The following is a 16,056-nucleotide window of genomic DNA, read 5'->3' as shown; positions in this document are numbered from 1 at the left end:
GGATGTATTTTCAGTAAATGTTACTGAAGCAGTAGGCATTCCTGTAGTCCAGATGATTAAGAGTGATGCAGAAAGTAAAGGAGTATGACTCATACAAATAGCATTTATTACCATTATTAAAGCACTTTGATGCCTGAGCTCTAAATTTGATTCTTACAACTCAGTGAGATTCACATTAACTTGTGGAAAAAGGAATTAAAACCCAGAAATGGGAAATGATGTGCTTAAACCCGTACTCTAAACCAGGGATGTGGAACCATTTTTCTGCCAAGGGCCATTTGGATATTTGGATAACATTATTCGTGGGCCATATAAAATTATCAATTAAAAGCCTGCTATATTTGGTCAAACATTTAATTAACTCACCCCTAATGGCTTGACAGGGTCAGACCAAATGATTTTGTGGGCCTTATATGGCCCATGGGCCGGACATTCCCCAGCCCTGCAGTCTAAACCCTGGCATAAGTGAGAAAATACTAGGCATCCTGTCTTCCTAGTCTCCAAATCCACTGCCACGGATCAGATCATGGGTTCTCAACCTCAGCAACCATATTATCCTCATTGCCTAGCCCTGAGAGCAGGTGTTGCTCAGAATGTTCCTGAACAAAGTGCCTAGTGAGGCTTTCTGTCCTACTCAGGAATTGAGGCAAACACTCCCCAGGCCTGGTTCCCTGAATCTAGCTCCCTCTAAGAAACCTGTCTCCTTAGCTCTAGCCTGGCTTAATTCACAGACCAAACTCAAGTTCTTTGTTTAGGTCTCCTGGCCCACGAGAGAATAGGTTCTTGCCTGTAGGTCTTAAATTTCCTTACCCTGGCCTGGCCAAAATACCTCTGACCCTCCAACTGTTTTGAGAGTTCTACTCATTCTTTCACTTCAGATTCACTGGAATCCATTGATTCCTTTCCTCTTCCTTCCACCTCAGGTTCTGGGATCCTCTTTGCTTTTTCCATCTCTTATGATCATCAGGGCACTGGGCACTCTTTAGTTAACTCGTCACCACCCATGAATGTTTTCTCATTTGACTTTGGTTAGTTAGCCTAAATCAGCATAGTTACAGCCACAGCAGTAACCCTAATTTGTACAGAACACTCACTGTCTACAAGAGAAAATCAGCTTGTGAAACCACTTGCTGGAAAGTTAGTTCCTTCCTCAGCTATCTGATTCAACTGTTTCAAGATCTGCTATACTATTTTAAACCAGCCTACCTCGGAAGCTGCTGACGCAGTCAAATATCCCAAGGATTTAATTCACAAATCTATTTACTGCTATCCTTGTCTCCTTATCTGTTTCCTGCAGCCAGAGTGAAGGCCTTCATTGTGTTTCCAAGACACAACTGCCAAGTCACTGGTCCCTTCTCATACTGCCCATTCACATGGTGCGGTTAGTCTTAGACAGTTTTAACTAGTGAACAAAACCCTGAAACCAGAAGTGATCGGTCAGAGCTTCGGAGCAGCAGCAGAACACAATGTCACGAACTTCACACATTATATTCTCTATGAGACCATAAGCCCACACTCAGGTGTCTAGTCAGCAGTTTTGATCTAGAAAGCTTAGCTGTATGGTTTTCTTTGAAAATTACTTAGTTTTCTTACATTGCAGCAGTAAGCAGATCAGAAGTAGGGAGTTGGGCCTTCGATAATGGCAGCTAACACCTGGGGAAGGTGAGAAGCTTCACCTGAAAAAGTGGTGTGGTGTGAGCCCCGAAATGACAAGCAGCGCCCTGCATTCTCAGACATTCCCTAAAGCACCACTGTCCTGCCCCAGTAAGAGGAGTTCATCAAAGTTCCTTTGTGTCACTAAAGAAATGGTCTCATTAGGCCCCATGTGCTCTATTTAATAAGACAAGCTAGTGTGTAAGGTGTTTCAGAAGTGCTCCCATTCAAAATAATAATTTTAAGGTATGTTTCAAATATCTCAAAAATTAATTTCTGTGGAATACCACCCCATCTACACTACTTTACCCCCAGCACTATTGTCTTGCTGTAAGAACCTAAAATTGATATTAAACTCAGGGCATGTGCACTAAGTGTCTGTTTATTGACTTCTCAATTCCATCTTACTAGGGCACTAGCTTTCTAGCTAATGGCACAAAATCAAGACTAGCCATCAGATTTTTAAGGCTGGGCTCAGGTTCCTAGTCTTGGGCCTATAGGGGTTTGGGAGATCTGGGTAATCATTCTGTGTCTCAATCCCTTCCTACAATGAAAAAACAGAGCTTTCTCTGATATTTGACATCACCATGTGGCAATAATTAGAATAATAATGTTAACACATTGAACTCCAGAAAAAGATTTGTGTGGTGAGGATGGGGAGAGGGAGGAGGCGCAGCAGGTAACAGTGCAGGTCAAGCAGGAAAGACAGGTTAAACAGGTGAAGGGTTGCATAGGTGACCAGCAGAAGAGGGTGAAAGTCAAACAATTCAGGGAAGTAGCAGGCCAGGCAAGTTGTGGAGGCAGGTGCTTCAGACAGATAGATTATATACATTCTAGATGGGGTGATTCAGACAAATCATAGGTCAGGCAGATGCAAACACAGATAAGGAGATAGAGATAAAGAGATAAGAGACAAGAAGAGGAAAGGGACAGGGACAGGAACATACATTTTGAGGGGAGAGAAAATTAGGGGCAAGTGAGTATATGCTAGGCCAGAGAGAGGTAAGAGGGCCTCTTTAGGCTCAGGGCATTCTCCCCTCTCCCCCAAAGGTAACCTAAGTGCATTGTCAGAATGAATGTTTTTGGCATTTTTATTTTTTTTTTGTTCCCTGAACTAGAAAATGTTCATTTTCACTTGAAAACCTCAAGTATACATTTCCCCCAATGAAATCTGAAGATTTTGTATGTAAAGATGAGATCAAGGTATCAGTTGTGTACCTGCCAGCTTGGAAGTGTCAGTGATTGCCCTATATAGACTCTACAGCAGGCCATAGACTTACCTTTCTCATTTAACCTGTGAACAATCGTGGTGCTAGAGAGGGCACGTGGCATCATCTCCATTGACAGTTGAGCTCCTCCTGTGTGTGAGGCACCAAATGTCAGGTGTGGCCACATTCCCAAGCCCTTCTCCAATGCTAGCATGTGCTTCAGAAGCCCTTTCCTTCCTTGCAGGACCTAGAGACTCAGCCTGCTTTCGTGGCCCTGAAAGTAGACCCTTTCCTTACCCCTTCTCACCTAGTAGCCCTGGCAGGAGAGTAGGATGGAGGTTCTCAACTCATCTCTTTCTTTCTCTACATGAAATGAGTACCTTTTGCAGCCTTTCACTCCAGAGAGACAGATAAAGCATCTTGAAATAACTAATACTCAGCAAATATCGGTTCTGGAAATGCCACTGTGTTTGTACAGCCTGTAGAAATGTAGTTGGGACTAGCTTCCTTATGGCACTTGCTCTGAGTCTCTACTCAGAATTCCCCCAGGGACATTTCCCAGGTTCTTGTTACCACTGCCAGAGCTTCACCCCACCTCCTGATGGCCTTAGCCTCCTTGAGATTGGCTGTAGCTATGGAGGCAAAAGAGACCGGTCTTGTCTGCAGTATTTTAGGGCATGTTACTGAACTTGCACTATTATGAAATTGTTATGGGAGTTTATGGAAGCAGGTCCATCAGGTCCAGGTTAAAATAAACTGTGGCAGTTGCCCCAATTCTTCCACGGCTCAGTCTGCATGCCCTGCTCTCCTCTATTACTATATTAACTCAAATTTCGTGATATGCAATAAGTAACCAGGACAGGGGAGCTGATATCCTACAAGTGTGATTTCTACCCCCTAATCTGGAAAGTTTTGTCTTTGGGAATTTAATTTTGTGCATATCCTCTGACACATTGCACCTGACTGTCATTACTTGGAATGGGCCCAGGTGGATTTTGGTGTTCTTAATGCTTGGCATTAAGGATCTCACTGAAAGGCAGAGAGCCATCTGTGTAGTCAGTAGATGAAATGAACACCAGGACTGCATTAAATATATATGTCAAATCGAAAAAGGTGAAAAAACCCAGCTCAAAGGATTAGATTGTCCTATGTAACAGAGGGAATGCAATCATCATTTGGTATTCTTGTCCATAAACAAAAAATGTAGAATAATAGAAAGCAATGGTAGTACATAACCAGGACAACAAAGGGGTGATCGAGATAGCCCTTGTCGTTGTTGTTGTTGTTGTTGTTTCTTGTTGTCTTTTTTACCTCAGTCCCTTAAACTGTGCTCCATGTCTAGTCTGCCAAATTTGGTTTGAGCATTCTCCCCATCCTTCTTTCTTTTCAACCTTTCTAATAACAAAGGGACTTTAGACTATAGAGGAAATTGAGCCCTTTTTTAAAATGAAGACTATTGAACCACCAAGGAACATATAAAAAGCAAACTTTTCTTTGGAGATATAGAGGGTATTTAGCTATTTGCTTTTAAAATTGAGAATTAAGAATAGAAAATATAGACTTTGCTAAAACAATAAGGGGAAAGAATTGGGAGGGAAGGAAAAAAGATGATAAGAACAAGGAAAAGAGGAGGAAGAGAGAGAAGGTCAGGAGGAGAAGGAGCAGGTGAAGGAAGGACAGAGAGGGAAGAAGGGTATGGCAGAGGTAGGTGAGAGGAGTAAGCATAGAGAAGGATAGTGGCAGACAGGCCAGGATTAAGAGTGTGGCTTCAGTGCCGGAGATCTGGATTCTAAATCTACAGAAGTCCTACCTAGTGGTGAGATATTGAAAGGATTCCCCCTGAAATCAGGAATGAGACTGGGATGGCTACTCTAACTGCTTCAATTTAACTTGGTACTGGAGGTCTGAGCTAGTGGAGTAAGGCAAGAAAAACAAACGTAAGGAAAGGAAGATATAAAACTTACTGTTTACAGATGACATGATTTGTGTGAACAGAAAAACCCCCAAGTGACTTTAACAAGGTCTCTGGGTAGAAGGTCAGTATACAAAAATGAATTGTATTTCTATATGTGAGCACCAATAAAAAGAAATGGACATTTACAAAATTAGGTTTCCAATAACATTAAAAAGAAAACCAAAAAACTGCAGATGCCTTTCTGTTTGGATGTTCTCAACTCCCCTCTTTCTTCCTGTACATGAAATGAATAACTTGTCTTAATATTCTGCACCTTTTCCTCCAGTGTAAACTTAGGGTCACAACAGTAATAACAACAATAATAGCAGCAGCTGGGTTTATTGAGTACCTGCAATATGCCAGACATTGTTCCAAATGCTTACATGGATTCTTTCTTTTGGCCTTCACAGCAACCCTTTAATGTTTGTTGTGAGGATTAAATGATGAAATGTATGTAAAGCACTCAGCAAATTGCCTTGCATATAATAAATTCTTAATAAATTTTAGCTGTATACAAACAACCATTATGTTAGAGAGGTGCATTGACTCAGTTGTTAGTAGAACTAAGCTGTTATTCATTTGGCTTAGCATTTGTAGAATAAACAGTCGCGCATTATTGTTATTTAAAAAAAATTTTAATAGCTCATTAATTTATTTATTTAGTCAGGCACTGCTTATCGGTTTATGAATACAGAGGGTAAGCAAGATAGATAAAAATCCATGCCCTGATGGAGTTTACAGTTTGTAGGGGAAGCAGACATTAGTATCAAATGGTGTCACAGATTGTGCTATTAGAATAAAGTACAAGGATTTATGAGAGCATAAAATGGGGAGCTGGTATGGGCTACATCTCCCCTCTCCCTCTGCCATTCCCAGCTAACAGCCTCGCTCTGCCCTGCCTTTGCTCCTGCAGCACTCCACCTCTGTGAGCATCATGGGCTTTTCCAACACTGTGGAGATGGAGCTGTCATCTACGAGGCTGGCGAGGGCCCTAGAGCCACAGATCCAGAGTGTGAGCAGCCTGACAGCTGCCCCGCTTCAGGCAGTACCAGGCCTGCTGAGTGGCCCCCCACCGACCGTGTCTAGCCTGACATCCGGACAAAACCAGGCTCTGTCTAGCCTGACAGGCAGTCACCTGCAGACAATGCCCAGCCTCATGCGTGGCACAGCCCGGTCCATGCCCAACCTGATTAGTGAGGCCTCCCACGCCAGCACAAGCCGGGCAAGTAATTACTCTCAGGCCGGGCCCAACCTGATGTCTGGTCCCAGCCAGGCCGTGCCAAGCCTGGCAATTTGTCCTCTGCAGAGTACGCCTCCGGCTTCTGATGTGCAGCCCGACACCGGAGCCAGTGGCAGTCCTGGCCCTGGTCGAGCTGCAGGGGGCCTGTGCCCTGGCGATGGGGCTGACCCCTCCATGGGGAACACCCTCTGTAAGGTAAGTCTTGGGAAAATGCCATTCAACTATCTCTGCTCATCATGGGGCAAAAGGTTGGCCCCTGAAGGCCTTATCCTGGCTTTTACTTAATAGCTCTGTGACCACTAACAGCAAAAAATGTCTGATTTCTTTGATTTTTCTTGGCCTTTTACTTTTGAAAGATGGAAAGTGAAGATTCCACCCATTTCAATGACTCTTTGGGACAAGATCCCACAGCCCCTGGTCTAGATGTTTCCAAGGACTTGCCTGTCCCCTCAGAACTGGAGGAACCAATTAACCTCTCCGTGAAAAAACCCCCTGTGGTCTCAGTGGTCAGCACATCCGTGGCTCTGCAGCAGTACCAGAACCTAAAAGGTGAGGCTCACGTGAGCAACCTGCTCTCATGCTGGCCACAAACCTGAGCAGATGGCTCAGCATTTCCAGGGGAGGTAGAGGTAGCAGCCAGGCTCTGGGCTGGAGAGAGCAGTGTTCCTCCCTCAGGCTAACTTCACTTCTCTCCTCCAGAACTGATTTATTGATTCCTGTTCTGTTTCCCTCGCTGTGGCCATGGCTGGTTCAGGCATGGCCAAGACTTAGCCTCCCTGTAACATTCCCCATGCAAACTGTGCTGGGGGTCTGAGTTATGGGTAGGGGGTAACCAGAAGAATGCACACAGAAGGGCTAGCCTTGGCAGACTATTTTAAGGAAAAAAGCATGTCTGACTTTGGAGTCAGATCTAAGTTAGAAAACCAGCCATGGAAGGACTGTCACCGCTATGAATGATTACAGTGTATGAAACTATTGTATGAGGGGTGTGTGGCCAAAGGTATGAGTGGCAGATATGAGTGTGGGTGACAGGATATGTTGTCATAAATATGTCACAGGTATTTGTCTTTTGCCTTAGAGTATGAGAATGTTGAACAAGGAGCCCTAGAGATGGATACAAAAGACAACCAGAGTATCAGGTAACAGATTCTTGGCCCAACCTTTTTCTCCCACCCCTCAGGTTCAGGTCCTGGGAGGCTGGCACAGGAAGTAAGCATCTTTGATGACTTCACTAGAAACAGACATTTGCCTGCAACTGTTTTCTTCAATCCCTAGACCTTCAAGTGGGGTCTGTGTGGTCGGGTGTCTGGAATTGTTGTGGAAGAATGTTGTGGCTTCTGCACCATGAGGCATGCGCTCTGTATGCAGTTGTCCCTCTTCATAGATCCCTTTCTTGGACCAAAAGGTTTCCCAGAGGCTGATAGGGTCTGGCCAGGCAGAGCTGGGCAGGAGGGCAAAATATGGGCCTGTCGAGGGTTGGACAGAGATCTTTTTTAAAAATTAAATATATTTTTATTAATTTCAGAGGGGAAGGGAGAGGGAGAGACAGAAACATCAATGATGAGAGAGAATCATTGATCGACTGCCTCCTGCATACCCCACACTGGGGATCGAGCCTGCAACCTGGGCATGTGCCCTGACCTGGAATCGAACCATGACCTCCTGGTTCATAGGTCAACGCTCAACCACTGAGCCACACTGGCCAGGCACGGGGGAGATTTTGAGCAGCAATTTAGTTGTGGGATCCTGAATGAGCCCTATTTAGAGGTTGGGACCACAGGAGGTTCCCACTGAGATCCAGGGTGCCTCTCTTGCCATAGATCCTACAATAGTGAGCCCAAGATTCCCTATGTGCGGCTAGAGCGACTCAAGATCCGTGCTACCTCCTCGGGAGAGATGCCTGTGTTTAAGGTGAAGCCACAGGAGAATGATCAGGATGGGAGCTTCCTGTTGATCATCGAGTGTGGCAATGAGTCCTCCAGCATGTCCATTAAGGTACCACTTTGCTCTGCTTTGGCCCTGAACCTCTTTTCTCTTTGCCACTGGCAGAATTCTGGCTCTGGCTCTGTCCTGCATCTCTAAGTGGGGCTTCAGCTTGGCCAGACATTGTTCCTTGCTGTAGTGGCCTGTGAGATGCACATTAGGAGTGAGCTGCCAGGAGTTATGGGGCTTGGCTGGCTTGTGGTCCTGGGATAAGTCAGCGTTCAGGGATTGTCAATCCCTCCCCTCCTTCTCTCCCTCAACAACCGACTGGTGCTGTATCTGATGGCTCAGACTCACTTCTTTTCCAAGGTCAGTCAGCACACCCTGCCTGATGCCAGCCAGGCCCCAAGTCTGGGAGGAAGGAAGGTCACTGTCACGTCTCTGGCTGGGCAGCAGTCACCAGAGGTGGAGGGGGCATCTCCTGAAGAACACAGACTCGCTCCTCGAGCTCCTGGAGCCAAGAAGGGGCCGCCAGCACCGATAGAGAATGAGGACTTCTGTGCTGTGTGCCTCAATGGGGGCGAGTTGCTATGCTGTGACCGCTGCCCCAAAGTGTACCATCTTTCCTGCCACTTGCCAGCCTTGCTCAGCTTCCCAGGGTGAGTCATGCCAATCCAGGGCTATCCCTGGCTGGCAGGGTTGGGGTGGGGTATGGTGGAGATCTTACAAGGATGAGTATTTCAGGCCTGGCCCTCAGAGCTCCCTCTGGTGGGTTTCCTTCTTCTCTGAGCCTGCATGAATGAGTTAGTGATCCTGTAGCTGTGTTCCTTCTGCACACAGAAAAGTGGGTGGTTGAAACTCAGGTGGCTTCCTTTCCCTTTCTGTCCCCAGCTTCTCCCTGCACACAGATTGTCCCTATACTCCTGTCTCTGCCCTGTTACTTCTCTTTCCTTGCATTCACTATATCCCAAGTCACTGAATTTCTCTCAAGCTTTTGGCTAGGAAGCCATTCCCTACAGGGCTAGGGATTCAGTTTTCCAATGTCCCTCTTTCCCCCCACATACACCCAACTTGGGGCACAGGGACAGGGGAGGGAGTCTGGGCAATGTGCTGAGGTCTAACCTGGCCTCACCCATCTCTGCAGGGGAGATTGGGTGTGTACCTTGTGCCGCAGCCTGACCCAGCCCGAGATGGAGTATGACTGTGAGAATGCCCGCTATAACCAGCCTGGAATCCGGGCCCCGCCTGGCCTGAGCATATCTGACCAGAAGGTAGGGCATGGTCTCTGGGAAAAGGTTCCATGCCTGCAGCAGCCTCCCTGTGCCAACAGGGGCTGAGGCCTTTCTGAGGGGATGAGAGGCTGCTCCTGGTACCTCTATTTGGGGTTATGCCTTGCAGCTTGGCCCATTGGGAGTTGCTCTGATTTTCCTTCTGCCCACTGTTTTATTCTGGCCTGGGTGGCTGAACTGAACCTTAGTATGGTGGCTCATACCCTGTAGAGCAGAGCCAACCCCATTAGAGTTATCAGGGTCACTATCTTTAGTTCTTATTGAGGTGGGACCAGAACAAAGTAACACTGTTGCCAATTCTGATCTCTGCAGAAGTGTGAGAAGCTGGTACTGTCCTTGTGCTGCAATAGCCTCAGCCTGCCTTTCCACGAACCTGTCAGCCCTCTGGTAAGGAAGGCCTTGCTGTTTCTGCCTGCCACTGTGCTCTCTGCTTAGAGGGCCCTGGGGCGGGGGGAAGATCACCATGGTACCCATGTGGGCTCAGAGCACAGCCACTAGAAGTGGATGGTCCAGGAGACCAGGGGGCCATGGCCAATACAGCCCCTCCCACACCATCTGCTGCTACAACAGACCTGACTTGACAAGTAGAACATTCCTCCTCTTCCCTTTCTCTTTGTCTTCCTTCCCCATACTTTTCTTCTTGCTGACTTTCTCTTATGTTCTTTCACGTCTCCAACTCATTCTCCATCTCTTCTTTTTTCTTATCTTCACTTCTCTCTTCCTGCTTTGCCTTCTTCTCCGCCAGGCCCGGCATTACTACCAGATTATCAAGAGGCCCATGGACCTGTCAATCATCCGGAGGAGGCTGCAGAAGAAGGATCCAGCTCACTATACCACCCCGGAGGAGGTGGTGTCAGACGTGCGCCTCATGTTCTGGAACTGTGCTAAGTTCAATTATGTATGTCTTGCCTGTTTGACCTCTCCCCTATTTCCCAGGGACCCCAAGATCGTCATGGCTGGGTGGCGTATCCGGTTGGTCCTGGGCTTCTGTGAGGACTTGGGAGTAGACCTCTGGGGGCCTACTGTGGAAGTGATTGTTTAAAAACTCTCTCCCACATGTGGGCCTCAGCATAGGCTCGGAGGGGTGGTGGTGCTGGTGCCTGGCCACCTGTGGGTAACTGTCAGGGTCATTTCTGTTTTAAGAACTGATACCAAACTGGTTATTCTGAGTCCTGAGGAGAAAAACATAAATTTCCAGACATCCAGGAGACCCAACTAGGCTTTATGGTCTCTGTATAGCTCTTGAGAGGCCTGGAAGAGATGGGCTGGTGGAAAGAGGCTAGACCATTACTGCTCTTCTCCCCCCTCCCCCCAGCCTGATTCTGAGGTTGCAGAGGCTGGCCGCTGCCTGGAAGTGTTCTTTGAAGGCTGGTTGAAGGAGATCTACCCAGGGAAACAGTTCGCCCTGCCGAGGCAGGAAGACTCAGACTCCGAGGAGTTGTCTAGCGAGAGTGGGTGTTCCACTCCCCAGGGCTTCCTGTGGCCCCACTACATGCAGGAGGGCATCCAACCCAAGAGGCGGCGGCGGCACATGGTAAATAGTTGCTGCCAGCTGGCAGGCAGATGGGTGGGTGGGTGATTGGGCAGGCACAGGGCACCTGAGCAACATGTATAAGAGCAACCTAGAGTGAAGCTGCTCAGGTGGCCCAGGAGAGTGGTGACAGTGAACCCTCACTTCCAATCCCTTAGCCTAAGAGGAAGGCAGGGCAATGCGGGGCTCATCAACTCCAATTATCCCTGAGGTTCAAATTTCAGAGAGGTAGATGTACTTCCTCAGGGCCACTCAGTAAATTGATGGCAGAATCGAGGTCTGCTGACTCACCAGCTCAGTGCTGGTTATTCTAAACTGTGATGCCCATAAGAAGAGAAGTGTCTGGTCTCAGAGCCTGGTTTCAACTTGGTTGGGTCTCAGCTTTGGGAGAAAGGAAGGGATCTTTTCAGGACCTTGGTGTGGAGAAGGAAGGAGAGGGGTTGCTTGCAGCAAAGAGAGCTCCTCTGACCCTTTGGCTGGCCCCACCTGTGCAGACATGAAATATCAATTTAAAGCTATTTAATTCCACCAAAATGTACTGCCTGCCTTCTGTGCAGCCTCCCCCAGTTGTTTGCGATACTTCACACACAATGTTTAGTGGCTTCAGTGAGTTTTGCTGTTGCATTCCGAGGGTAGGAAAAAAAACCTGGTCTGGCGAATCCCAATCTGGACATTTATAGCCTTTTCACGTTAATAAATCCTACATTTGGCCCTTCTAATCCCAATTTTTTTTTTTCCAGGAGAATGAAAGATCAAAAAGAATGTCTTTCCGCCTGGCCAACAGCATCTCCCAGGTGTAGATCTGGCAGGAGACAGAACTCTGGCAGATGGTGCCGCATCCTGTTGACCACTCCCCACCATTCAGCTCATTCTCTTCAGATTGTGGATGTGAGACAAGTCTTGTCGAGCTGGTGTAGTGCCCTTCTTTGCCATTTGCATCTTACAGCATTTATTTGGGAGCCATAGTGCATCCACTACAGAGAAGATTTCAGTAATAAACTGCAAAGAGGGAGGTATTCCCTATTACCAGAATAATCTGATGTATAGGGTAACTTGACAAGACCAAGCCTGCTCAGGCTTGGGGGGACCTACCTTCCTTGGTGAGTCCTTGCTGCTGAGGAAAGCAAACTTTCCTCACCTTTCAGTGCAGGGCTCAGGAGCAGTGTATATGAACTCCTCTTGGGCTCAGAAGAGGGTAAAGAAGGGAGAGAGGTTCTGACATATGACAGGCCTGTGATCCCTGGTCCAGCACAGCCAAAGACTGTCACTGTTTGCCTTTGCTTGGCCTGCCGGGACAGAGGCACCAGCCCTGGGCAGGGTAATGGAGGCTTCTAGAGGCCAGAGGTCTCACTTGGTGCCTGTTCGGGTTCTAACGGTTTTCAGGGTATTTGTTTTCCATGTCCCCTTCCTGATGTCGATGGGTGCTGTGCACGTGCTCTGGGGGGTATGGCATTCTTGATGGGGCTGGTGGCTGTGTAGGGTCCACTTACATCTTTAGGTTCAGATTTCACTGAGCTTTAGAAGATGTCAACTTCAGAGCTAGCTCTCTATGCTGCTCACTTTGGGCTCAGAGCTCTTCTTTGGTGTCAGAACCTGCCTTCCTAGAGATGATTGTTGGTGGCTACCCCTTCATTATCTCCATTTTGAGGTTTGGATCACAAGTTCTGCTTGGGAATCTGTGAAGCAGCTGCTTCAGGTACAGAGTTTCCTGGCAAGGAGAGTGACCCACAACCAGCTCACTCTGTTGGGCCTCTCCTCTTGCTTAGAGATCCTAGTCCTCAACCTGTCCATGTTTACAGAGCCAAAGATCAGAAGTGAGTCCTCTGACTTGCCTGCTCTCGGGGCTGTCCATGGCCCAGAAACAGCCAAGTCTCTACTGGCAGCTCTTTTTTTTTGTTGGCAGTTGAAGAAGGCCAAAGTGACTGGCAGGAGCCAGACCTAAGCATTCACGGGGAAGTTCTGTCTAGGATGGAGAAGGGGAAAGCTGAGAGGCAAAAATCCAGTACTCTTCAGTGACCCTGAAACCACTTCAGGACTTGACTTCTCCTTGAGAGCAGAGAGGAGTTCTAAGAAGCCACAGGAACAGGAACAGAGCTCCAAGCTGCATCTCAGGTGGATCTTCATGGTCCATTCAGGATGTTTGGGAGGAAGAGGCACAGGCAGATGCTGGGGATCAGGCCGCCTCGCCAGCAAAGGCTTGCTCAGGAAAGAACCTATTGCTGATGTTGTGGGGAGCTGTGGACCTGGCCCTTTAGTGGCCTAGAGAGACAGCTCTCCTTGGTCCTGTCATGGTTTGGCTAATATCAGAGGGTCTTAGGTTATAGTTTTATTTTACTAAGAGATGCAGTTTAAGGAAGTTCTTGTTTGTAGGGTCTTTGTTGACAGGAACATTTTGACCAGAGAAAACTTTTCTTCTCTCATGGTGAGTTGGTACTGCTCATTTCCTTCTCCACCCAGGCTGGAGGATCATCTTCACTTCACAGCAAACCATGCCCATTGACTTGCCATTCTTTCACCAGCACTTGCCAAGCTCTCCTAAGCAGGTGGGCTTCCATTTCCTGTTTTCTAGTTTGGGGTAACTAAGTCTTTAATACTCCAGTAGCCAGGCAGTCTTTGGACTTAGCCCTCTGCTCTTTGAGGCTCACATGATTTTCTGGTTTGGGCTTTGGCCACTTCCCTTTCAATTTTTGAATCTTTTCCTCTGTTTGGTTGGCTTGGCAAGGTTCCCTCTGTAATTACCTCACTATTTTCTGTTGTTGGCAATTTTTCCTGTGTGGTGCCCACATTCCCACCTCCCCTGAGAGAGCTTCATGGTGCTTTGTGTTGGGCAGCCAGGTGAAGGCTGTGACTGGCTCAAACTTGATTTAAGATCTTTCCTCGGACCAGTTGGAGACCACAAATATGAAGCAGAAATGCCTGGTTAGATGCTTTGCTTTCTGTCTATCAATGAAGCTTCCAGCTTGGATATAGCATGATGGGTCCAGGGATCAGCCTGCTGGGCCAGAGGACCTCAGTATTGTAGTAGAGAGTCACACATTCCCTTCTAATTACAGATATCCTGCATGCTGAGATGCTCCCTTTAGGCTCCTGAACTGGGAAGGGCAAAAGGTAGGGTGCTCTTCCCTCCACGGGTTCAAGGCCCTGGCCCACCATCCCATCCCTGCACTGCTTACCTGAAAGCACTGTCCTCTCTCTGGCTTTTCCTGTGTGCTTATTACCAATGTTGTGAGTCATGGTTATGTTTTGTTTTTGCATGCAGAAAACAGATCATGACTTTTTTAAAAAACAATTTTTTAAAAAGCTACTAGCTGAGTGATTGACTTCAGTGGCTCTTTGCAAACATTTGAGCAAATTCTGCTTTTGACTTGGTTCTACAATGGCCCCATTTTGAAGTCAGTCACGTGCATTGGCTTTTGACAAAGTCAGGAATTGAAGACACAGTGAGTTCTGGATTCTTATGGTGCAAAATGCCATCCTACAGAACGTGGGCTTCTTGGGTGTGCTGAGAAACAGGAGAGCGGAGTGGCTTCAGTTGATGTGAAGGGGATTTTAGTGCAAACTGGTGCAGGATGAACTTTCAGAGCACTGTTCCAGAACGTGGGTAGGTTGGTCCTGCCTGACTTCTAGCAGTTGCCAACTACACCCTCTGCAGGTATCCCGAGTGGCAGCCACCAGACACTCTGTAGCCTTTGCTGTATGCAGGCCCTGCCACGAACCTCGGCACACTCCAGCTCCCTGTACCCATTTCTGGCAACAGGCCCTTGCCTCGCTCCTAAGACCAAGGCCCTTTCTTGTTTGTTCCTGGGCTCTGCTCTGTTTGCTCTCAGTCCATGGTATCACCTATAGTCTTCTTTTCTGAACTCCTGAACTGAGACGTTACTCCTTTTGGATCACCACAGCTGAGCTTCCTCTCCTCCCACTCCCTCACTGCTATTTACTTAAATTGCCTGTTTCTTTAGCCATTTCCATGACCTCAGTTGTGCTCCCAGCTTTTTAGCCTTCTCCTGGACTTCTTGCTCTCCCCAGCTTGAACCTGTGGCCCATCATTGATATTTTTATCAGCATCCTGAAATTTCTCATCCCCTCCTGTTGGTGAAACTTCTCCATTTGCTGCATCAACCTATTTTTTGCTCCCTCTCTCTGGGCTGCTAAACATGGTATAATAATATACCAATCAATACTGAGATTTGACATTATTATTCTGCTTTCAGTCCAAGCCATTCATCTTTGCTCTCAGCCAATGATTGACCTCTTTGCCCAATTCACAGGAGAGAGGCCCGAAAGCAAGAATGTCCTTGCCCCCTCATTTCTCTCCTCCTCCCGTCTCTCCATGTCTCTATCCCTCCTCTTGCTCCTGTTTGGTGCTCTAGTTCTTGAATCCTGCTCTGTGTCCTCCAAAACTTTGCTATATCTCTTGTCCCACTGCTCCTCTTTCCAGCGTCTTCAACCTCCCTTTCCATGGTTACCTCCACATAGCTTCCCCAAGACTAAAAACAATTTCTTAAAAGTCTGTTGCTCCTTACACTTTCATCTTGTCAGCCTCGTTTCTTTTATAAAGAATCTTTTTCACTGCTTCTTCTCAGTCACTCTTCATCCTCTATAGTTTTTCATAAAAGTCACCAGTGACCACCCAGTTGCCAAATTAAAAAAATACCTTCAGTCCTCAACTGTTGAACTCTGTATAGCATTTCACACCACTCACCACTTCCTCACTGAAATATCCTCTTCACTTGGCTTTTACCATACCACAAGTCTCTGGATTCTCCTCTTATCTCAGCCACACAGGCTGAGCCTCCCTTGGGACACATCTGTAACTTTGGTCTCTCCTCTTCAGGAGTTGGGTAGGCAGGAGGAAGCCCAGTTGCTCCTGCTTCCCAGCTGCTCTGCTCCCTTACCTCTGTGTCAGCCTCTTTTCTTTGGCCTGTTTCTCCCCCTGGACCCAGTTCTCCTGTCAAGCATGTTTATGAGCTGTGCCGGGAGGATAGCATCTGTGAGTCCTTCCATCTGTCTCTTCCTACACAGCACAGAGACAGATTTTAGCCATGTTTGTTAAGAAGTCCATCTAAATCAGCCCAAGAGTGTGGATTGGGTGAGTTCCTCCTGGGCCTTGTCTTAGAAGTGGCCATTGGAATACAAAGTTTTGGTTGGGGGCATGAGGGAGGAATATTGTAAGGGGAAGTGTTACTGATCTTAAAAAGACCTATACATTCAAGAACAAATTAAAAAATAGCACTTTTCTTTACTAATAATTGTGTCCT

The 16,056-nt window shown here is 47.2% G+C and overlaps 1 protein-coding gene across 1 annotated transcript in view; it reads left to right on the top strand.

The window, feature by feature from the left end:
• The window catches only part of TRIM66 (tripartite motif containing 66), a 38,773-nt gene extending 22,737 nt beyond the window's left edge, over window positions 1–16,036 (top strand). The window contains 10 exon segments of the mRNA XM_080643237.1: window positions 5,729–6,250; window positions 6,412–6,604; window positions 7,134–7,194; window positions 7,876–8,050; window positions 8,348–8,637; window positions 9,123–9,249; window positions 9,580–9,654; window positions 10,013–10,165; window positions 10,583–10,801; window positions 11,539–16,036. Coding sequence (XP_080499363.1) covers window positions 5,729–6,250; window positions 6,412–6,604; window positions 7,134–7,194; window positions 7,876–8,050; window positions 8,348–8,637; window positions 9,123–9,249; window positions 9,580–9,654; window positions 10,013–10,165; window positions 10,583–10,801; window positions 11,539–11,598 — 1,875 coding nt within the window. The 3' untranslated portion in view covers window positions 11,599–16,036.
• The last annotated feature ends 20 nt before the right edge of the window (window positions 16,037–16,056 follow it).

This window comes from Plecotus auritus (genome assembly GCF_963455305.1).
Source record: "Plecotus auritus genome assembly, chromosome: 9".
Lineage (NCBI taxonomy): Eukaryota > Metazoa > Chordata > Mammalia > Chiroptera > Vespertilionidae > Plecotus > Plecotus auritus.
This window is presented reverse-complemented; position numbering and strand designations above follow the sequence as displayed.